A 23063-nucleotide genomic window follows, 5' to 3' on the forward strand; every position below is an offset into this window, starting at 1 on the left:
TATTATTATTATTATTATATTATTTTGAGACAGGATCTTGTTCTGTCACCCAGGCTGGACTATAGTGGTGGGATCATGGCTCACTGTAGCCTCAACCTCCTGGACTCAAGTGATCCTCCTGCCTCAGTCTCCTGAGTAGCTAGGACTATAGGCGAGCACCACTATGCCTGGCTAATTTTTAAAATTTTTGTAAAGATAGGATCTCACAATGTTGCCTAGGCTGGTCTCAAACTCCTGGGCTCCAGCAATCCTCCTGCCTCAGCCTCCCAAAGTTTTGGGATTACAGGCGTGAGCCTCTCTGCCCGGCTGCATGTATTTTTTTAGTAGTTTCTTCCTAACCCTATTTCATAATCCCTGCATTATTTTGTTCTTATACTTTTAACTTCTTTTTTATTAGTATATTTAACATGTCATAAAATGTTCAGATCTCGAGTATGCTATTCAACAAGGTAGACAAATATACATCAAAACACAGAATTTCTATCACCCCAGAAACTTCCCTTGTGCAACTTCCCAGTCAATGCCCCGCCCCCACCTCTAGGACCCTAAGGAACAACCACTGGTCTGATATCTTAGCCTGTTCTAGAACTCAGTTACACAGTATGTACTTTTTTGTGTATTGGTCTTTTTCCTGTCAGCATAATGGGATTAGGTTGTGTTTCTTAGCAGTATTTTTTTATTGTTGAGTTGCATTTCCTTCTATGAATATTCCAAAATTTGATTGGTTTTTCTGCTGTTATTGGATATCTGCAGTATATGCAGTTTGGGGTTACAATGGACAAAGCTGCTATGAACGTCTGTGTACAAGTCTTTGTGTGCACATAAGTTTTTATTTCACCTAGAATAAATATCTAGGAGTAAAATTGTTAGGTCATAGCATAGCTGTGACTCTCACTTTTTAAGAAACTGTCAAACAGTTTTCAAGAGTGTTGATAGCATTTAACGCTCCCACCAGCAGTGTGGGAGGTTCTAAGTGTTCCACATCTTCAGTATTTGGTAGTGTCAATCTTTGTCATTTTAGCCACTCTACTAAATGGGTATTTCATTGTGATTTTAATATATGTTTTTCAGATGTAATGATATTGGGCCCTTTTTCATGTGCTGATTGGCCATTGTATATCTTCTTTGTGAAGTGTCTAAGTCTTTCGCCCATTTTAAAATTAAGTTTTCTGTCCTTTTATTATTGGATATAAGTCCTTTGACAGATATGTGCTTTGAATAGTTGATCTTAGTCTGGGGTTCTTTAATGAACCCTGATATTTTTAATATACAATTTTATAGAACATGAGGTTTTTTTCCAGTAACATATAGATAGTATTATACAAGTCCTGTACTCTATAAATATCATCCATCATTGATAGCTAACATGATTACAGCTCTAATAATGTTATAATTTTCATTTTCAACAGCCAATTAATTGTGGGGCCTTTGCTTGAGACCTCATTGCATAGTCATTTAGAAAGTTGCTTTGTCTCAACTTTCTTCAGAGGCAATGCATCCAAGACACCTGGTCCCATCCTACACAGCAGATGGCAACAGCAGGGGATACAGTGGCCATTGTTTGACCTCCTTCTATATGAGGCATATATTTGTTCTAGAGGCATTACAGGTCCAACTCCAAACATGTAAAGCAGAATGCAAAGGTGAATGCAAATTGTGGTCATAAGCCAACTTGTTTTGCCATGTGGAAAATATGGAAAGAGTTGCTACACATTGCACAAAACATCGATTGAAATAAGGCTTTCCATTTGAATGCTTCAAGATAGACTGTTTCTAAAACCAAGCTTGCCTGGTGAGCAAGCAGATGGGCAATTTAGACAATCTTATACAAACTCATCATTGCTTCTGAAACACGGCTTCATTGGTAATTGTAAGACAATATTCTGAATTTGTATTTTGGAGATGGGCCTTCCTTCTTAATACAGTTAAGACAGAATTTTTTAAAATTTTCATCTTTACCAGAGTCCTAAGTATTGATAAGAAATAAATTTTGAATGACTTTTGTAGGTTAGAAATACATTTTTTCCCCCCTGAGATGGAGTCTTGCTCTGTGACCAAGAGCTGGAGTACAGTGGCTTGATCTCAGCTCACTGCAACCTCCACCTCCCGGGTTCAAGCAATTCTCCTGCCTCAGCTTCCCGAGTAGGTGGGATTACAGGTGTGCGCTACTATGCCTGGCTAATTTTTTTGTATTTTTAGTAGAGACAGGGTTTCACCATGTTGGTCAGGCTGGTCTCAAACTCCTGACCTCAGGTGACCCGCCTGCCTTGGTCTCCTAAAGTGCTGGGATTACAGGCGTGAGCCACCACACCCGGCCTAGAAATACATTTTTTAAAATATGCTTTTCTTCCTATGTGAGGGAGATGTTTGAAAAACAAACATCTGTTTTGTTCGTAGTGGGCCTAGTAACACTATGTCAGGTTTGATTGAGAAATAAGTTATTTTTACCAAAACAATAGTCCTATAAAATAAAAAAATTACATAGGTAATTTTCTACATAATTGAAGCTTTTAGAGCCCTTTTCCTGAAAAAAATTTAAAATTACATTATGTACTTCTTTTCATTAGCATTATGCTCATGACTCAGAATTTCTTCAGGCTATTAAGATATAAAACAGTTGGTTTATAAAATAAGAAGCACCAGATTTCTATATATTTTGGATGCCAGATTATCTGCTGTTAATAATTTTCCTGGCTGTTAGTGATTTTTTTTTTTAAAAGTGGTAGCTATTAATATGCTTCCTTATCCTATTAATAGAGCTCCTTATCCTTGTTTAAGTTTTGCTTTTAATCTTCTGTGGGCTAAGAAGGCAGTCAAACTGGTGAGAATTATGTATACACTCGGAGCCCACTGCCTGAGTCGAAGTGTGAGATTTGCCACGTGAATAAAGGGCATAAATATCGGTATCTATTCCAGTTGTTCAAAAGATTTGGGTTTATTTTCTGGTTTTGGCTATGTTTCAGAGAGTAGGATTTGTCAAATAAATAATGTGTTATTATGTACATCAAAGAGCTAGTTAAATATTAGGTACTTTCCCCCCATTTCCATTATTCCAGCCATAAGACCTTTGGAGATTTTACTTAAGCAGAAAACAAATATTTTAGTTTCACTGAATGATACCCTGAGTTAAGCTCTGTTCCATGAGTCTAATCTCAGCTCCATGACTTACCAATTACCTTTTCAATTCTCTGCACATCAGTGTTCTCATGATCTGAGGTCTACTTGTAGAATTCTGGGATCCTAGGGCTATAATTTGAGGGCTCAAGCGGAGGCTTATTGGAGAGAGAATTTCTTTATCAGTAGGAGGTCAGACTCAATGACCTCTAAGATGTATTATTTATTTATGTATTTACGTATGTATGTATGTATTTATTTGAGAGGGAGTCTCGCTCTGTTGCCCAGGCTGGAGTGCAGTGGCATGGTCTTGGCTCACTGTAACCTTCACCTCCCAGGTTCAAGCGATTTTCCTGCCTCAGTCTTCCGAGCAGCTAGGATTACAGGCGCGCACCACCACACCCAGCTAATTTTCGTATTTTTTTTTTTTTTTTAGTAGAGATGGGATTTTGCCATGTTGGCCAGGCTAGTCTTGAAGTAATGTGGCCTGAAATGATCCACCCACCTCGGCCTCTCAAAGAGCTGGGATTACAGGTGTGAGCCACTGCACCAGATGTAAGGTGTATTCTTAAGATTAGACAATTCTGTGACTCACTTCTAGAAGACAATTCACAAGTATCTGTCAAAGTAAAATTTAAATACCCAAGGGAGATAATGGCTTATCTGTTCTAGCCTACTTTTCCATTTTTCCCGAGTCATAAGTTCAGAATGCCATTCTCAGAAATCATTATTTTCCTTTCTTCAGACCCCAAATTTAAAGCCATTAAAAGTTTATGAAGCAATGAAATGAATTAAGAAGACAAGGCTAAATATGCTCATACTGGGCACAGTGGCTCATGCCTGTAATCCCAGCACTGTGGGAGGCCGGGGTGGGTGGATCACCTGAACTCAGGAGTCTGAGACCAGTCTAGACCACATGGTGAAACCCATCTCTACAAAAAATACAAAATTAGCTGAGTGCAGTGGCATGTGCCTGTAATTCCAGGCACATGGAGGTTGGGAGGTTGAGACAGGAGGATGACTTCAGCCCAGGTGGCAGAGTTTGCAGTGAGGTGAGATCATGCCACTGCACTCCAATCTGGGCAACAGAGCCAGACCCTGTCTCGAAATAAATAAATCAATTAATTAAATAAAAATGGTCATATTGAGCTGGTTATAAATTCTCTTTGTAGCAACAATTGAGTCACTTCAAAAGACGTTAATTGAAGGGGAACACCATGGCTTGCTGTTTCAGGTAAGATATCTCTGATATGTGTTCAGTTACTATGGAGGAAAATGTTCAATTCATGTAAGATTTTGAAGCTAATTTATAACAGACAATGACTTTAATCATTAAGTTAACCAGTTTAGAAGAAAATGTTTTGGTGTATTTTGTTCTCTTGTGCACTTAAAGTATTCAGCAAAACAAGAAAGGAGATCTTATGTTAGTGAGTGGCTACTGACAATGTCTTCTAAAGAGGAAGCATTTCAGAATTTTCTTTGCCCCACCGCTATATCTATTAGCAAATAGCCAGTTTTTCAGTCTTTCTGATAGTAAGGGCATATCGTTCAATTTATAATATGCTGAAATTTTGAGTATTCTTGAATAGGCTTTGATATAGTTACTGTCTCTTTTTTCTTTCTCATATTTAAATTAAACTTTCCATTTCTTTCTGTATGGGTCATCTTAAGATATCCCTGGTAGAGTTAAGTGTATTTCCTTCCCTTATGATAGTTGGTGAATCTCCTTTTTGCTCAGAAATGAAGAATATAAGGGAACAGCAAAGCAGCAAGGTTGGCACTGGAGGAAGATGATGGAGGAGGAAAGAAAGAAGGGTGATATTTGCATGTATCTGTTTCCAGGGCATCATGCAGACACATCTGTTAAAGCAGAAAAAAAAAGTTAAGCTAGGCAGAGTGCCTAAAAAGCCCTCTGCAATAAGTTGAGCTGGAAAAACCTCCATATCTAAAGATGCTTTAATCATCTCAAGAACACCAACAACATTTTCTATTATAATGTAACTATGATAGATGTGAATCTACCTCTTGGATTAAGGCAATAATTTCATAGCTATCAAATTTTCACAGTCACCATTTTCACTACTCTGAGTTACATCTCTAACAAGCTTCTTTAGCCTCTGCCTCAAGATTTCAGTGACAAAGCCATTCAGTTTCTTGTTCCTGATCTTCAGATTTCATTCCTAGATCAAGTAATGGGGAAAACACAATAGGAGGTTTACAATTACAAATGTGTTCCCTTGGAGTAGAATACAAAAAAAAAAATTTCACCCACTTTAGGTAGTGTCATATCTTCTATTAAGTCTAATGTGTTTGGGATCTTTGACCCTTTCATCATTCTGTCTTTGAATACACTCTACCATTTTCTCTTGACAGAGCTTTTTAGATGAGGAATTTCCTCACTATGATTCCCTGTCCTGCACAGATGCAATTCAACAACCTCTTCAAGAAAAATTGGTAATTGCAAGCTTTTTGAAAGTATTTAGGTAGTAATTGTGAATCAACAGCTATCCTGTAATAGAAAGCTAAATCCAGTATGTATCAGTAGCCTTAGAACTGTATATATTGCTTTTATCAAGAGATTATCAAATGAGGCAACACATAGCTATTTTCGTAAATGTACACATACATAGACACAAACTTAGTTTGTCCTTTGTCGCCCAGCCTGGAGTTCAGTGGCGCGATCTCAGCTCACTGCAATCTCTGCCTCCTGGGTTCAAGAGGTTCTCCTCCCTCAGCCTCCCGAGTAGCTGGGATTACAGTCACATGCCACCACACCCGGCTAATTTTTGTATTTTTAGTAGAGATGGGGTTTCCCCATGTTGGCCAGGTTGGTGACCTCAAGTGATCCACCCACCTCAGCCTCCAAAAGTGCTGAGATTACAGGCATGAACCACTGCGCCCGGCCTGTTTTACTTTTTTAAATTGCAGTATCACGAAGAATTATGTAACTAAGTTTATTCCTCACCTATACCTCTTTCCTCAAAGCCTTTGTTTACATCAAAGTGTCAATTATTTGGAGTTGATGATGTTAGCATTCTGTTAGATTATTAAATTGTGAATTTTAAATAAGAATTATAATTTACTCATGTATACTTTTTGATCAAACACTTGAAAGCTTTTTTACTTGACATCATTTATTTTCTTCTTGATGTCTCTCACAGGGTCATTTGAGGCTCGTGATATTCTTTCTACCTTTGAAAATGGAGGTAGTAGATTATGAAATATATGTTACATTCCTTTAGATGGCTACTAATAGTTGGTTTTCTGTTCAGAAGCAGCGTTGCCACAAACTATATGGTGGTCAAGAAGCAAGAATACATCAGACACCCCTGACCTTGAAACATACGTGCTGGTACACACCTCTGCTGGGTAAGCCACCCTTCTATACCTGCTTAGACACAAGTAGGGGTAGAATTCTATTTGAAAGGGAAAATAACTAGTTGTTATTACATTTGTATAGGAAAAATTGTTGAATACTTGGATATTTATCCCTGAATTCAGTCAATCAATATATATTTGAGTACTACTCTGTGCGAGGCACCGTATTATGCATGATAAAGAATAAGTCCTGGCTAGGCAACGTGGCTCGCGCCTATAATCCCAGCACCTTGGGAGGCCATAGCAGGTGAATTGCTTGAGCCCAGGAATTCGAGACCAGCCTGGGCAACATCTATAAAACAAACAAACAAAAAAGAATAAGTCTTAAAGTAGATCACAGACTAGCAAGGAGACAAGACCTGGGCTCAGAGAAGTCAAAGATGATTCCATAGAAGAGGTTAGAGTTGAATTGGCCTTGAAAGATGAGTTGGCTTTGGAAAAGCAAAAAGTATCAAAAAAGTATTCTAATGGGTGAGAGTAACATGAACAAACAAAACAAAAAAATAAGAAGAGAAGTAAGAATCAAAAACCTTAAGTGTTTGAAAAAGAGCCAAAGGTAGGCAAGTCATTTTGAAAACAAGAGGATTCGGGTTGAGATACAGTAGAAGAGATATTTGGAGAAGGAAAAGTGGAGTGTGGGTCAAATTTATACTCAATGCCAAGAGAAAGAGCTTTATTCTAAGAAATGGTCAAAGTAGTGACACCTCTCAGCATAACATGGATGCAGTTAAAAGCCAAAATTAATGTCGAGTTCTGAAATGACAAAAGAAATGATTGTCAACGTAAGTTTAAGAAGGAATAAAGAGAAAAGTAGAGCAATTGGTGATCATTTAAATTTGAGAAGGAAAAACTATTCAGAAATGATTGTCAAAGTAAGTTTAAGAAGGAATAAAGAGAAAAGTAGAGTGATTTGGTGATCATTTAAATTAGAGAAGGAAAAACTATTTCTAATGGAGTGTCTATTTTGTGTCAGGCAATATAGATTAGTGCTTTATAGAGATAATTCACAATAACTTAATCACCACCACCAACAGTGGGAGTCCTTAAACGGTGCTTGCTGGCCAGGTGCGGTTGCTCATGCCTATAATTCCAGCACTTCGAGAGGCTGAGGCGGGCCGATCGCTTGAGGTTGGGAGTTTGAGACCAGCCTGGCCAATATGGTGAAACCCCATTTCTACTAAAACTACAAAAATTAGTCAGGCATGATGGCACACACCTGTAGTCCCAGCTACTCGGGAGGTTGAGGCAGGAGAATCACTAGAACCCAGGAATTGGAGGTTGCAGTGAGCCGAGATTATACCATCACATTCTAGCCTGGGTGTCACAGTGAGACTCCATCTCAAAAAAAAAAAAAAAAAAAAAAAAAAAAAAGAGAAAGAGTGCTACGTGCCAGACACAGTTCTATGCTCTTAACATATCTATTAACTCATTTAATCCTCACCATATCCCTATGAGGTAGATGTTAATATAATTACCATTCAAAAGATAAGGAAACAGAGGAACATTGAGTTAGTAATTTGCCTAAGGTCATCTGTCACTTTATACATAAGCAAACTGAGGCTCAGAGTAGCTTAGTTATTTATTCAAGATCACACAATTGGTATGTGGCAGAGCCAGGATCTGAACCAAAAATTTCTGATTGACTCTAAACCCTGTGTTTCTTCTATTAAACTCTGCTGCCTCCTATACTCAGAAACACACATAATAAGATGGTTTTCCCTAATAAATGATTTGTGATCTCAACCTATTTCCCCTACCAGTCTTTGATGGGTTCTAATTACCATGTCTGATGCTTTTCTCTTCTGGAGGCTGCAAAATTGTTGTGTAAAAGACCAGATAGTAAATATTTTAGTTTCTGCTGTAATTACTCAACTTTACTGTTGTATCACACAAACAGCCATGGACAATGTATGAACAAATGGGTGCGGACGTGTTCCGGTAAAACTTTATTTTATTTATTTATTTTTTGAGACAGGGTCTCACTTTGTCACTTAGTGGCACAAACACAGCTCACTGCAGCCTCAACCTCTTGGGCTCAAGTGATTCTCCTGCCTTAGCCCCCCAAGTAGCTGGGACTACAGGCACGTGCCATCACACCCAGTTAATTTTTGTAATTTTTGTAGAGTTACAAAACTTGTAACTCTAAAAAATGTTGCCCAGGCTGGTCTGAAACTCCTGAGCTCAAGAAATCCACTTGCTTCGGCCTCCTAAAGTGCTGGGATTATAGGCGTGAGCCACCACACCTGGTCACAGTGAAACTTTACAAAAACAGGCGGCTGACTGGATTTTCGCCTGCTGGCTATAGATTGTTAATCCCTCTAGTTGCTTAGTGGGCAGGGGTTTTCTGGCCTCTCCCACACTTAAAAAAAACTTTTTTGAAATTATTACTTTTTAAATATTATTATTAGAACTAAAATTATTATTTTATATATATTAATATTACTGTCATTCCCAAATGCTTTGTCAAAATTAAGCATTTGACATTTTTACCCTCTGAATTAGGCATCAAGGGAGTTTATGCTAAAATGTTAATAGAAGTGGGTCAACTTTCACTTTTTCAGTCTCTCAAGAGGAAAAGACTTTATGCTTAAATATAGTTTGAACCAGAAATTGGTCTCTATTTTTATTTTTTTTTTCTGTTTTACTGCAGATGCCTTATCTCTGGATAGTTTTACAGCAGTTCCAACCCTGGAATCAACACCTTTCTCAGGTGTAGCCAACCAAATCCACGCTCTGTGTGAAAGGCCCACATATGGAGAAGTAAAGGACGGTGCTTTGGATATAACAAGACAACACAAGTAGGTTAAGAGCAAAATTTACTTACTCTACTCCTCATGGGTGGTCTATTCCCATTGCCTAACATTTTAATTGGTTGGATTTTTCATAACGTGAGATCACATCTTTATTGTGGAACTTCTCTAACTTCCTGAAAATTTACAATTTCTTTCTTTTTGCTTTTTTTTTTTTTTTTTTTTTTTTTTTTGGAGATGGAATCTTGCTGTCTTGCACAGACTGGAGTGCAGTGATGCGATCTCAGCTTACTGCAACCTCTGCCTCCCGAGTTCAAGCAATTCTCATGCCTCAGCCTTCCAAGTAGCTGGGACTACAGACACACGCCACCATGCCCAGCTAATTTATGTATTTTTAGTAGAGATGGGGTTTTGCCATGTTGGCCAGGCTGGTCTCAAACTCTTGCCCTCAAGTGATCTGCCCTCCTCAGCCTCCCAAAGTGCTGGGATTACAGGTGTGAGCCACCATGCCCAGCCGACAATTTACAACTTTGAGATAAAGTTCTTGCTGTAGTTTTCTTGGAGTGTAGTTTTCTTGCTTTCCTTGAATTTCATAATACCACTCTAAAGCTTAAAAGACAAATGAGACTACTTAAAATGTTTCCAGTTTTTAGGAATATACCATAGACTGCTAAGTTAACATAGGTAGATTTTGATCATAATTCTCTTTCTCTCACATTCAAGGTTAACACATCTTTGGGAACCTGTCCTTGTCCCTGCACCCTACCCTCTTCCTCTTTAAGTACTCAGACTAATCTTTCAATCTAAAGGAAAAACACACTCACCAGTGGAGTGTTTTTTCCTACTACAGTCTCAACACCACACTTCCGATACCAGATGTGTAGGGTTTTTTTTCCCCACACTCGAAGCAATTTTCCACACACCAATCACTTCTTCAGCAGACATGAAATGGGCGTCCAATAATTCAGTTCAATTCCAACATTATCTACCTGGAAATAGCATCCGATTCCACAGGTTAAGGGCTCAGTTCCACAAGGCCGGTCCCTGTTTGAGATGCCACTTGCAGGTTCCAGACTGTGACGTGTGCTTCTGACCAACTCTCTATAAATTGGGGGTTCCCAAGACCCCCTTCTTGGGCTCAAATAATTTGCTAGAGTAGCTCACAGAACTCAGGGAAACACTTTCCTTACGTTTATCCACTTACTACAAAGTCTATTTTATTTATTTATTTAAATTTATTTTTTTGGAGGCAGGGTCTCACTCTGTCACCCATGCTAGAGTACAGTAGTGATTTGGGCTCACTGCAACCTCGACTTCCTGAGTTCAGGTGATTCTCTCACCTCAGCCTTCTGAGTGACTGAGACCACAGGTGCCTGCCACCACACCTGGCTAATTTTTGTTTTTTTGTGTTTTGAGACAAGAGTCTCACTCTGTTGCCCAGGCTGGAGTGCAGCAGCATGATCTCGGCTCACTGCAACCTCTGCCTCCCGGGTTCAAGCGATTCTCCTGCCTCAGCCTCCCAAGTAGCTCGGACTACAGGCTCTTGCCACCACACCCAGCTGATTTTTATATTTTTAGTAGAGACAAGGTTTTGCCATGTTTACCAGGCTGGTTTTGAACCCCTGACCTCAGGTGATCCGCCCACCTCAGCCTTCCAAAGTGCTGGGATTACAGGTGTGAGCCACAGCACCTGGCCTTACCTTATTTTTTGTAAGACAAGGTTTCTCCGTGTTGCCCAGGCTAGTCTTGAACTCCCGGACTCAAGTGATCGTCCCATCTCAGCCTCCCAACATGCTGGGATTACAGGGGTGAGCCACTGTGCCAGGTGACAAAGTGTATTTTAAAGGATACAAATTAACAGCCAGATGAAGAGATACATTGGAAAGGTTTGGAAATGTCTCAAGCACAGGAGGGTCTGTCTTTGTGGAGTTGGGGTGTGCCATCTTCCCAGTACATGGCTATGTTTTAGTTCACCAAATCAGAAGCTTTCCAAGTGCTGTCCTTTCAGGTTTTTATGGAGGCTTTACTAGGCAAGATTGATTAAATCATTGGCCATTGGTGATCAGCTCAGCCCGTCTCCCCTCCCAGGAGCTTGGCAGGGTGGAGTTGAAAGTTCCAACCCTCGAACCACAGATTGGTTCCCCGGCAACCAGCCCCTCATCCTGAGGCTATCCAGAGGCCCACCAAGAGACACCTCTTTAGAACAGAAGATGCTCGTAATACTCAGGAAATTTCAAGAGATTCAGGAGCTCTGTGTCAAACACTCCTATTACTCAGGGAATTACAAAGGTCTTAGACACTCTGTATCAGGAACCAGGATCAGAGACCAAATATTAAAGATTCCCCTAGCACCTCTGTCTACAAGGATTTTAGGAGGTCTGTCTCAGGAACTGGGGGCATAGATCACAGTATCAACAACATCCTGCTAAGTTAACTTAGACAGGTTTTAATCCTATTTCTGTTTCTTTCACACTCAAGGTTAACAAGCTTTTGGGAACCTATACCTGTCCCTGCCCTCATCCTCCTTCGGTGCTCATTTGCACCTGCCTTTCAAAGTATACAGACTCATCTTCCTTAGGAAACGTTCAAAAATGTCAGTGCGTTTTGTGAGGAACTAATCTACCTCAATAAAATTTCCCTTCTGTATTGAGGGTGAGGAAGAATGACTTTGAATTGCAAATGCTTCATTTTCATCTTTGGCTGGATTCTCTGTTGTTTGTAACCTCTCTCTGATGGAGGTGGGAACTCTCTTTCATTATGTGTTACTTAAACCATGAACTTAATTAGAAATTTGATAAAATTGGGACTGGGCATAGGGGAGTGAGAACTATGTTATTGTTTAGTATCTGCTAAGATTTGCAGTTTTTTCACCTGTAGTAGATAACTCTACTTTCTACTGCCAGGTGCCCAGGCCCCACAAGTGGCCCCAACCCAGGAACAAATCTCTCAGGCTACATCAGGATGAATGATGACCCAAGCATGGAAGTGAGTGTTGGACTGGATTTTGGTTTCATTTTCAGTGTTAGCATATCCTGTTCTTCTATGGGTATTCTTTTTCCCTGTCTTTTTTATTTTTTAAGTATTATGGATATTCTTGTAGCAAGTCTGAGTCTGCTATTCCAAAACTCAGTTGTATGAGAAATAGCAACCTTTGAAGTCAAGAAATTAAAATTATTTAGTTTGAGGGCTTTCTACCCTGTGTTTAGTATACTCTGTGGGTTATAGAACCAAAAAGAGATTTCAATGAAGTGGGCAAAACTTTTGGTTTGAGAGGCAGGCTGGTTTGGGACTTAAATTCACTAGTGACTGTAAGAAGCCTCAGATTCCATTGATTCTCCAAGAATTGAGGTCAAGTCTGGATAATCTTTGAGGGCTGGTACCCTTTGTCAAAGACCACAAAGCAGGGCCATGCCCATGGAGAGTAGTCAGGTACTAATTGACAGAGTTAGGTGCTAATGTGACTTTTCTACCCAAGGAAAGAATAATACTAAATGACCTGAGAAGGTCACTTAGGTCACTCTCTCTATCATCGAGATGTGGTTGGAATGCCTTCCTCAGTCTGCAGCCTGAGCCTCGTGATCTTCTCAATCAAATGGAGCAGGCAGTTCTGTTTCAGGATCTGGCAGTCCATCATTCTTCTTTCTTTTACATTTTAATTGAGATATGACTCACCCACCAGACAATTCATTAATTTAAATTATTCACTTAAATGACTTTCAGTATATTCACAGAGTTGTACAACCGTCACCACAATCGGTTTTAGAATACTTTGATCACCCCAGAAATAAACTGCATACCCTTTGGTAGTCTCTCCCTATTTCCTCCTGTCTGCAACCCCCAGCTCTAGGCAACCACTAATCTACTTTCTGTCCTATAGATTTGCCTATTCTGGATATCTCATATAAATGGAATCATACGATACGTGGCCACCTGTGGCCAGCTTCTTTCAGTTAAAGTTCTCAAGGTTTTCAGCATAAGGTTCTCAAGACTCATCCATGTCATAGCATGATATCAGTACTTCATTCATTTTTATGGCTGAATAATATTCCACTGTATAGATATACACCACATTTTGTTTCTCCACTCATCAGCTGATGGACATTTGAGTTGTTTTTACTTTTTGGCTATTGCAAATAAGGCTACTATGAACATTGGAGTGTTGGTTTTTGTGTAAACATGTTTTTGATTCTTTTGGGTGTGTTCTTGTGGCAGTTACTGCATCACACAGGAACTATATGTTTAATGTTTTTGAGGAACTGCAAAACAGACTTCCAGGGTGGCTTTGTCGTTTTACATTTCCAACAGCAAGGTATGAAGATTCTAGTTACTCTGTATCCTTACTAAATATTTGTCTATTTTTTATTAAAGCCATCTTTGTGGGTGCAAAGTGACACCTCATTGCATTTTTGGTTTGCATTTCTCTAATGATTAATAATGTTGAACATCTTTTTGTGTGTTTGTTGGCCATTTGTATAACTTCTCTGAAGATATGTCTACTCAGATCCTTTGCTCATTTTAAAGATGGGATTACGTTTCTTTTTACTATTGAATTGTACAAGTTGTTGTTATTCTTCCTGTTAAGTGTGTATATGGCATTTTGTTGTTGTTGTTGTTCATAAATACCTGTCTGAGTAGCTAAGAAAAAGAAAAAGGAAATGAATCTATTTTGCTCTTACCTAGAGGCCAAGGTGGGCGGATCACTTGAGGTCAGGAGCTCAAGACCAACCTGGCCAATAGAGTGAAACCCTGTCTCTACTAAAAATACAAAAATTAGGTGGCGGGCACCTATACTCTCAGCTATTTGGAAGGCTGAGGCAGGAGAATTGCTTGAGCCCAGGAGGCAGAGGTTGCAGTAAGCCGAAATTGCGCCACTGCACTCCAACCTGGGTGACAGAACAAGACTCCATCTCAAAAAATAAAAATAAATTGAAAAAATTTAAAAATTTAAAAAATATATTTTGCTCTTACCTAGCAATTCTTATAAAGTTTTAGTAAAGGACGTTGAACTTGGAAGCTTACAGGATGTTTGGTTATTAGTAATTTCCCTTTTATCTGGCACTGAGTTTACTAAGAAGAAGGAAGAAACAAATATCAGTTGTGTGCCAGGAACTTTGTACAAAAGCATTTCCACATGCCATATGATTAATCTTCTCCACGCTTCTCTGCTTTTTACAAAGGAGGCAACTGAAGTTGAGGGAGTTAAATAACTTGCCCATGATCACTCAATTAATAAATAACAAACCTGGGATTAAAATTCAGCTTTGTCTAGCTTCAAATGATACAGGCCTTTTTCATGGCCACTCTTAGTACACTGAATTTAGACATTTTAATCACTATCACTTAGCATTACCTTGAAAGTGTTTTTTTGACTAAGAAATGTACTGCCTTTTTTATCTAAAAGGACCTCCATATTGACTCTTATTAGGATATGTGACTGTGTGGTTTTGTCTATGGTCTTGACACCCATTAAGAAATAGGAGCTGGGCCGGGTGCGGTGGCTCACGCCTATAATCCCAGCACTTTGGGAGGTGGAGGCGGGTGGGTCACCTGAAGTCGGGAGTTTGAGACCAGCCTGGCCAATGTGGTGAAACCCTATTTCTACTAAAAAATACAAAAATTAGCCAGGCATGGTGGCAGGTGCCTGTAAAAACCAGCTCCTTGGGAGGCTGAGACAGGAGAATCACTTGAAAGTATCTGGGAGGAGGAGGAGGTTGAGTGAGCTGAGATTGTGCCATTGTACTCCAGCTTGGGTGACAACAGGAAAACTCCATCTGAAAGAAAGAAAAAAGAGAGAGAGAGAGATAGAGACAGAGACAGAGAAAGAGAGAAGGAAGGAAGGAAAGAAAAGAAAAAGAAAGGAAGGAAGGAAAAGAGAGAAAGGAAAAGAAAGAAAGAAAGAAAAGAGAAAAAAAAGGAATAGGAGCTAACAGACATCACAATCGAGCCTCCAGTCACATGCTCCTGTAGGTTCCCTGAAGATTTTCTTGTGTCTTCTGTAGTTTGCAACAGTCCAGGAATTAGTCTGTTGGCTGTACCTTCTGACTGATCCCGCCAATTCTCAACCTTCCCATTCCAGGTTTCTGCTCCACTGGAGGATCTCGACAGCCTGGTAACTGTACTCTCTGCCTCCACCCCTTGTCCCTTGAGCAACTCCCCACCTACCATCATTTTATACTCACATCATCTTTTAAGAAAATAGAAAGCTCTCCTTAGAAAATGCTTTTCTTAGCATTGTCATTGGTAATAAGAACAGGGAATTAGAGTAAAATATATGATATAAATTATTTTAAAAACATAATATATGTTTATCATCCCAGTGGAACCCCCAAACGATGGGTGTTTTCTTAACTCCTTGTCTCTACATGATAGATTCTGTCAATCTCTACAGCCTTATAACAAACAACTTGACCTGGTGTTCGAGTCCCTCTCTAAACTGGTTGCAGTCTACCTTTTTACCTTTATTTCCCCATTGTTGTGTATGATTGTGCCTGTACGTCAGCCAAACCAGGTAGCCTGTATTGTCAGAATGTATCACACAAACCTGTTTGTGCTGTTTTCTTTGCCCAAAACAATGTATGCTTTTCCATTTATCAAAATTCTATTAGACTGTCAAGGCCCATTTCAAAAACCAATAAAAACATTTTTTTGTGGTAGCATACAATGTTGACATTCAAGCATCTCCAGTCCTTCTTGAGGTGAAATCATAATGGATTAAGAGTGGAGAGATGAGGTTTTTCTGTGGGTTGGCCTCTGTGGCTCTGGGAAAGTTGTGTTTTCAGGCCTGTTTCTCATTTCTCAATGATCCCACTCAGAAAAAAACTAAGCTCACTCCCTTCTTTGAGACCCTTGTAACTCTCTGTTCCCCCCATTTCTTATCACCTGTATGCTGGCTTGCATTGGAGTTATTTATTTTCTTATATTTATTTGTGTATTAGATGATAAGATTGCTGTACAGTACCCTTATTTGGCCATTAACCAATGCACATGTAACACCCTGCATAGGATTCCATACAGTAGCTGCCCAATAATATTTGTTGAATGCCTATTTATTTAGGTTGTATTCACTAGAAGGTCTGTTTAAAACACTGAGAGTGAGCACTCAATTAGCTTACTGCTTTCTGACTCATTTCTTTTGGCTGGTGCTCCTAAGAACTTGAGATTTACTTTCTGTTCCTTCCCCATATTCACAGAGGAAGCTGTCTTCTAATATCTTTCCCAGAAGGCACAGTGCAAGATAAAAGTGAACATCATTATTCATAAACAGGTCTTTGAGAGAGCAAAGAATGCTAACAAGATTAATGTCTCAAAAAGAACATCTCATAGTAAAATAATTTGGAGCCCTGTTTGGGACATTCTTGAGAAAAAAAGAACTTCTTTATTGACCCAATAAATTAGTTTATTTGGGATGTTTTGGTGTAGTTAGGAAAGAAGGAAACAAAATATTTCTAGTCCTTATCTTTTGGAGATTCATTCTGAAATATTTATGGACAAAAATGTTATGATATCTAGCATTTGCTTCAAAACAAGGCAGGTGTAGGTTTAGAGGGTCAGAGTTTGAAACAAGATTGGCCATAGGTTGGTCATTGCTGAATCTGCATGATGGATATACCAGGATTCATTAGATTCTTTGTTCTGTCTACTTTTGTGTTTATCTGAAAATTTTCCTAGTAATGCTCTAGAATCTTTAGCCACATATCATAGGCTGTAGAATGAAGCACACCTAGATTCAAGACTGGCTTTATGACTTATTAGCTGTGTACATTTGGACATATGGCCTAACCTGTCTGAATTTGCTGTGTCCCCTGTGAAATAGACATTGATTTTCATAGTTCTTTTGAGGATTCAAATAAACACACACAAATATATTACATATATACATATATTTCCACATATCTGTAGCACTGAGTTCTGGCCTAACCTGTCCATAGAAACAAACCAAGTAGGTCATATTTACAGGCAAGACACTGCCTCTCAATGCCTTGTTTCCCCACTTGCTGATGACTAAGAAGGCCTTTCCTTTCATGGAGTCGTTTCCCAAATTTCCAGTGATCACCAGATGTGCATACCAAATATATCCCCATGTTCTTCAGGCCTCACCGACTAGTGGCTTCCATGTAGATTTTCAACGTCTTGAGAATTTGTGGGGCCAAGAAGTTGGTTTCACCACTCACGTCTCTGCGGTTCTTTTGGTTAGTTGTCCACACTGTCCTATAACAACAGAATTGATTCTTCCTTCTATCTTACTTCAGTCTCAGCTCTGACCCTACCAAGATACTCTGTAACATATGCAAAATACCTGGATCATAGTGAACACTCAAAAAGAAAATTAGCTGCTTATATTACCTAGAATCAGAATTATCAGTAGCATGAAGGCAGAGGATATCTTGAAACAAGCCAATGATCTGGAGATGGATTTCTCTGTTTTTCTTTTGGTTGTTAAAAAACTTCCATATACCAAGTATTAAGTGTCTTGTCTCTCTTTGAGTTATCCTTCATGTTATTACATGTTTTTGTCTAAGATATACTATCACTGGGAGGAGGTGATTTATTAAGGCCAAGAACAGGCTCAATTTAAAAATATCTCGGAAGATTTTCTGGCTATTGTCTGTCCTGTTCTTCCAAGTTGTGTGTGGGTGCAGCATTAATAACCTTGGAGAATAAATAACATTGCCAGTTGCAAAATTGGAACGTGTAGAAGTTGACTGATAACTATATTATAAATGAACCTGAAAGTGGTGGGTGTGACTTGTAGATCTGAGGGTGTGGTATACCTTTAGTTAGAAAGAGAAAAAATAAATGCAAACCTATAAGCAAATTGAGCTTTGTTTAGGTTCCAGTAGTTCTAATCTTTTAAAATTCAACTTAGCATTCTTCCTCTTTTGGGAAGATTTAAACAGACACTGGGTCAAGTCAAGTAAGCCTATAGAGACTCTTTTTGTTATTTTTTTGTTCTCAGAAAATCACATTAATTTACTTAACAGTTATCTAAAATGGGTCAGATAGTAAACATTATGTTGGAACCATAAACGTTTATTAGTGGAAGGTTTCTGATCACAAAATCTGTAGTTTAATATTTCATATAAAAGAGCAAAAATAAAATAATCCTGGGAGATTAGGCCAATTAATCTTGAAAGTTATTTTTTATTGTTCTTTATGTTGTTCAATCTAAATATTGAAATAATATTGCTGTGTGTGTGTGTGTGTGTGTGTGTGTGTGTGTGTGTGTCTCCTGTGTTTGCTGACCCAGCCCATGGGAGAATCTGTTTCATATTTTCCATGAGTACTTTTGCTACCCCACCCTGCATTAGACTCTTGCTGTCAAAAGCAAATGGGCTGGACCATGGATTTTTCATGTAAATGTTATGCAGGTTAATATTTGAATGGCTTGGACAGAAAGAGCATTCTTCCTGCTCTGTGCTATCGGCATGTGTTAGATTCATTGACTTGAGCCAATCTTCTACATGTAAGTGAATCTCTCATCTGAACTTTCTTTTTCTTATTCTTTATTTTCCTTGATTTAAAATTATATCTAGTAGATTATCTTTCACATGATCTGTCCAGGTGTCACAGTTGGTGCGTGCTGGTTATGTTCTGCTGTGGGCCTGGGTTGCTGGTTTAAATAGAGGTGACTTTAGAAGCTGGAAGAAAAGAACCCAAATGTGGAATGTTTTTGTCCCAACCCCTTGAGGGTTTCATCTCCAACTTTCATGAACTATCATCCTAAATTTGAAACCAGATTAAAAAAAAAAATCTTCTTTACTCTCGTTATTCTCACAAGAAGAAAAAAAAAATTGTCATTAGACCAAACTTAAGAAAACTTAGGATTGGAATATGTTGTATATTGGGCTGTTTTCTGATCACTGAGTTTTATAAAGATGAGTACTTCGAGAATAATGTCCAGTTGCTTACTTTGCTACTGTTCCAGAACAAGGTAGTATATGGCTACTAAATAGGCAATTTCTCCAAAATCACATATTTGTTTAATCAATAAATGTTTTGTATTTATTGAAAGACTTCTAATTACAATGTTTCACATCTAAGGTATAGGGCAAAAGAAGGCCTTACACAGAGCATTAGGGCAAATGAGACTGATATGTAACATAATGGAGGCAAACTGTATTTTTACTGTATTTATTACTTTGGCTTTAAATAATAATTAGACCTTTTGTTGAAAAGGTTTTCAGAAATGATGTGCTCCCTTTTCCCCAAATTGGAAGCTGGTATAATGGAACAGAAAATAAGAACTGCATTCTCTTTTATATTTCTTAAATACGAATATCCATGATTTTGACAGGTACAAAATGAAGCCTTTTCTGACAATGTGTACAGTGTTTTTTAGTTATAGTGCAATAATAAATGTTATTTCATGCTACATATAGTAACAATGTTTTTATATGTGTTAGGATATTATACCTTAGTATTAATAAATCAATTCTTATTGATTTTTATGAAGTGTTACCCTCAATAAAACTGAAGGATATTTAATTTTCTCCATTTTATAGCTTCCTTTGTTTTCTTTCTTTCTTTTTATTTTTTATAAAGCAGGGTCTTGCCCTGTCACTCAGGCTGGGGTACAACGGTATGATCACAGCTCACTGTAACCTTAACCACCTGGGCTCAAGCAGTTCTCCCGTCTCACCCTCCCAAGTAGCTGTGATCACAGGTGTGCACTACTGTGCCCTGCTAATTTTTTAGTAGAGATGGGGTATTGCCATGTTGCTCAGGTTGGTCTCACACTCCTGACCTCAAACAGTCCTTCCACCGCAGCCTTCCAAAGTGTTGAGGTTATAGGCGTGTGCCACTGTGCCTGGTTCATTATATATATATATATGATAGTATAGTTAAACATATAAAAATTAGTAAGATAATTTATTTAAATATTTTAAAAATAGGGCCATTATCAGTTAACTACAATTTAAGGTGCAATTTCTCTTTAAAATTGAATTCAGACATCCCCACTCTGTTAATTCTGCCCCGTGCATATTACTTTCCTCTGTGGCATGCTGCTTATAAATTATAGAGTAGGATTTCTATTATATATTTCAATCCATGCTTGGCCTACAGGCTTCTTCAGGATAAGAACTGTGTTTTTGTATGTAATCTTTAGCCCTTGTCACTGTTCCTAGCACAAAGTGGACTTTGGATGAAAGTTTGTTGAATTAAATTAAACTGGTGTCATGAGAGGTTTCAGTCATGTATGATCAGACTCAAAGTCATTTAAGGCAGAAACAAAATGAAATGAAAAAGAGAAAAAGTTGACCAACATCATTGATACAGGAGTAATAGGTATAAATCCTTGCTTTGCAAGTTTGTGGATTTTTCTAAACATTTGAGGTGAACATCTTACAAGTTCACGTTAAAATCATCTACCAGTCTAAGACAATAATTGAGAAAAGTCTTCTCCTCTCCAATAACCTAACTTAGGGTATGCCCAAGTTGGTTTTGTTTACAGTGGAGAGGACACTGTATTTAGTTCAATATGTGTTTGAAAGCTGACTCCACCATTCTGACTGGTCTCAGGAAATTACTTTATTAACTGGCCTTCAGTTCGTTACCTGTAATAAGTAAATCTTTCCTTGCTAAAATCTTCTGCTAAGGTTGTTGGGAGAATTAAATGAGATGATACATTAAAGGGTTCTTGTAAATTGTAATGCGCTAAACATATATAAGCTGCTGTCATTGTACTAGATAAATACAAATTCAGCAAACCCTTAGTAAACCTGTACTTTACTTGTCTGTGACTGTGGGAGCTACCTTCTTGGACTGATTCTAAATCCCATGTGTGATAGACAGTATTCCCCCATGGGAACCCGTTGTTGGTTGTGACAGTTAATAAGTTCTGTTTGATTATGGAATAACTAAATGCCTTCTTTTACTTTGTGCAGGTTTTGATGTGTCTGAATGGTTTCAGCTTTAATTTATTAAATTTTATTTTCTGAACTAAAATAATTAAAATAATATACTAGAAAAGCTTGTTATCAGAAACGAAACTATGTTCTCACTGTATTTTTTGAAAAAGAAAGTTGTACAACTTTAATGCCCTAAAGTTACCCCCAAAATAGGAATTCCTTGTAGAAATTAAGAGGTTCATATGAAACTTTCAAACACTTGCCCTGGCAGGCTGGGACTACAATTCTGTTAACCTCTTTTTGAGCATCAAGTGATAGGTGCTGACTTAGATGTAATCCTTCAGATCTCTGAGATATGGATTAAGTTTGAAATGCATGATTTTTCTAGCTAGAAAACTGAGAGCAATTTTAAAATCACCAGGTCAAAAATTTTAGGTTGAGTACTATTCCCACACATAGAAATGTTTTTTCCTGCCCTTGTAGAATTTTCTGTTTAAAGAAAACTTGACTTAAGCATATGAAATAAACCCTGTCTGCCATTTGAGTTTAGAATTTGTTTTGCCCAAAATTTTTATCAGATTTTCTTTAAATATGAGACTTGTAAATATACTTAATATTGGATTTTTGGGTAAGTACAGCTTTGAGGAAGTGTGTATATCCATCTGCCCTATACCATCCCATTCCCATATCCTTTCCAAAAGAGCAGAGTAAATATGGGTTCAATTAGAATTGTATGAAAATGTTTGCTTAAAACAACCTCTTTGGAATGGAAAATGTCAAATTGTTGAACTTATGTCTCCTTTCTTTTTCCTTAAGGAGAATGGTGTTGAACGCGTGTGTTCTGAGAGCCTGCTGCAGTCCAGGTTTGCTTGTTTGTGTTGTGTGTGTGAATTTGTATGCATATTTAGTTGGTTTTAAGAGAATTATTTGGACCTGACATTCTAAAATATGTTTGCTATCTTTTTGGCAGGGAATATTCCTCACTACCATTACCCAGACACACTTCATTGACAGATAGTACTATAACTTCAAGTGGTAAGTGGATTTGGAAATAATGCTAAAATAGACTGTTAGTATTATAGCTTTCAGCCTGATGTTCTGTGACCTGCTGGGGTGTGAGCAAATGAGAAGAACATAGGCAAATACTCTTTTTGCATAGTATAGTATAGTTAAATATACTATACTATAATATTATGTGCATAGTATTCACATCATTTGTTTCTTCCTGTTGACAGATCCTGGATTAGAAATTCTGAATATGGCTTCTTGTGACCTTGACAGCAACTCACTCTGTAAGAAAGAGGAAGATACAAGAACAGCTTCTCCCATGACAGAGGCCCAAGGTAAAATGTTGACAGGTATAAGCGTGATTTTCATTCTAAAACACTAAGCAAGTCTATAAGCTAGTGAAGTAACTATCCACACTAGCTCAATAATGTTATTTAATATTAATTTTTTGTAAAATAATTCTTATAAAACAGTTTTGAAGATATAGTCTGCAGAAAAGAAATCCAAGTGGTAACTAACCATGGCCCTTCACAGATAAGATTGGTATCAATTTTTTTCAATTTTGTAGCCAGAACAAAAATTATGATATAATGTAATGGGACAAATATTTCCTAGGGCAAAGATTGACTGGAATTTACTGGGTTTCAACTGTAGCACAGAAGTGACATCACCTGCTTAGGAAATTCTTGGAATCCTAGTTCAAATTTATCAGGTTAGAAGAATGAAGCAATTAGCGATGGTCCACCCAGAGGCAAGAGAACTAACCAGATGGTTTGTTGGGTCCTTTTCTACTACTTGACTCTGAAAACAACATAGTTATTCTCTACCATTCCCAGTGAGACACCACTTTAGTTGACGTTCATAGGAGGAATAGGCTCTAATCCCCATCAAAATAATAATAATAATAATAATAATAATAATAAATCAGTCAAGGAAAATTCACTCTTTTTTTTTTTTTTTTTTT

At 38.1% G+C, this 23063-nt stretch overlaps 1 protein-coding gene across 9 annotated transcripts in view; it reads left to right on the plus strand.

The window, feature by feature from the left end:
- IRAG2 (inositol 1,4,5-triphosphate receptor associated 2) overlaps positions 1-23063 on the plus strand; it is a 59749-nt gene that overhangs the window by 7939 nt on the left and 28747 nt on the right. Inside the window, exons 2-10 of one of the 9 annotated variants that reach the window (XM_017864503.1) lie at positions 4287-4348; positions 5488-5568; positions 6387-6483; positions 9143-9290; positions 12146-12227; positions 15319-15351; positions 21908-21954; positions 22062-22126; positions 22327-22449. In XM_017864503.1, the coding sequence (XP_017719992.1) occupies positions 12204-12227; positions 15319-15351; positions 21908-21954; positions 22062-22126; positions 22327-22449 (292 nt within the window). In that variant the 5' untranslated portion in view covers positions 4287-4348; positions 5488-5568; positions 6387-6483; positions 9143-9290; positions 12146-12203. Of the gene's footprint in view, positions 1-4286; positions 4349-5487; positions 5569-6386; positions 6484-9142; positions 9291-12145; positions 12228-15318; positions 15352-18609; positions 18706-21907; positions 21955-22061; positions 22127-22326; positions 22450-23063 lie in introns of those variants that run through there. The other 8 variants (XM_017864504.1, XM_017864499.1, XM_017864505.1 and 5 more) reach the window with 8 other exon arrangements.

This window comes from Rhinopithecus bieti, unplaced genomic scaffold, assembly GCF_001698545.2.
Source record: "Rhinopithecus bieti isolate Rb0 unplaced genomic scaffold, ASM169854v2 scaffold_72161, whole genome shotgun sequence".
NCBI classification, from domain to species: domain Eukaryota; kingdom Metazoa; phylum Chordata; class Mammalia; order Primates; family Cercopithecidae; genus Rhinopithecus; species Rhinopithecus bieti.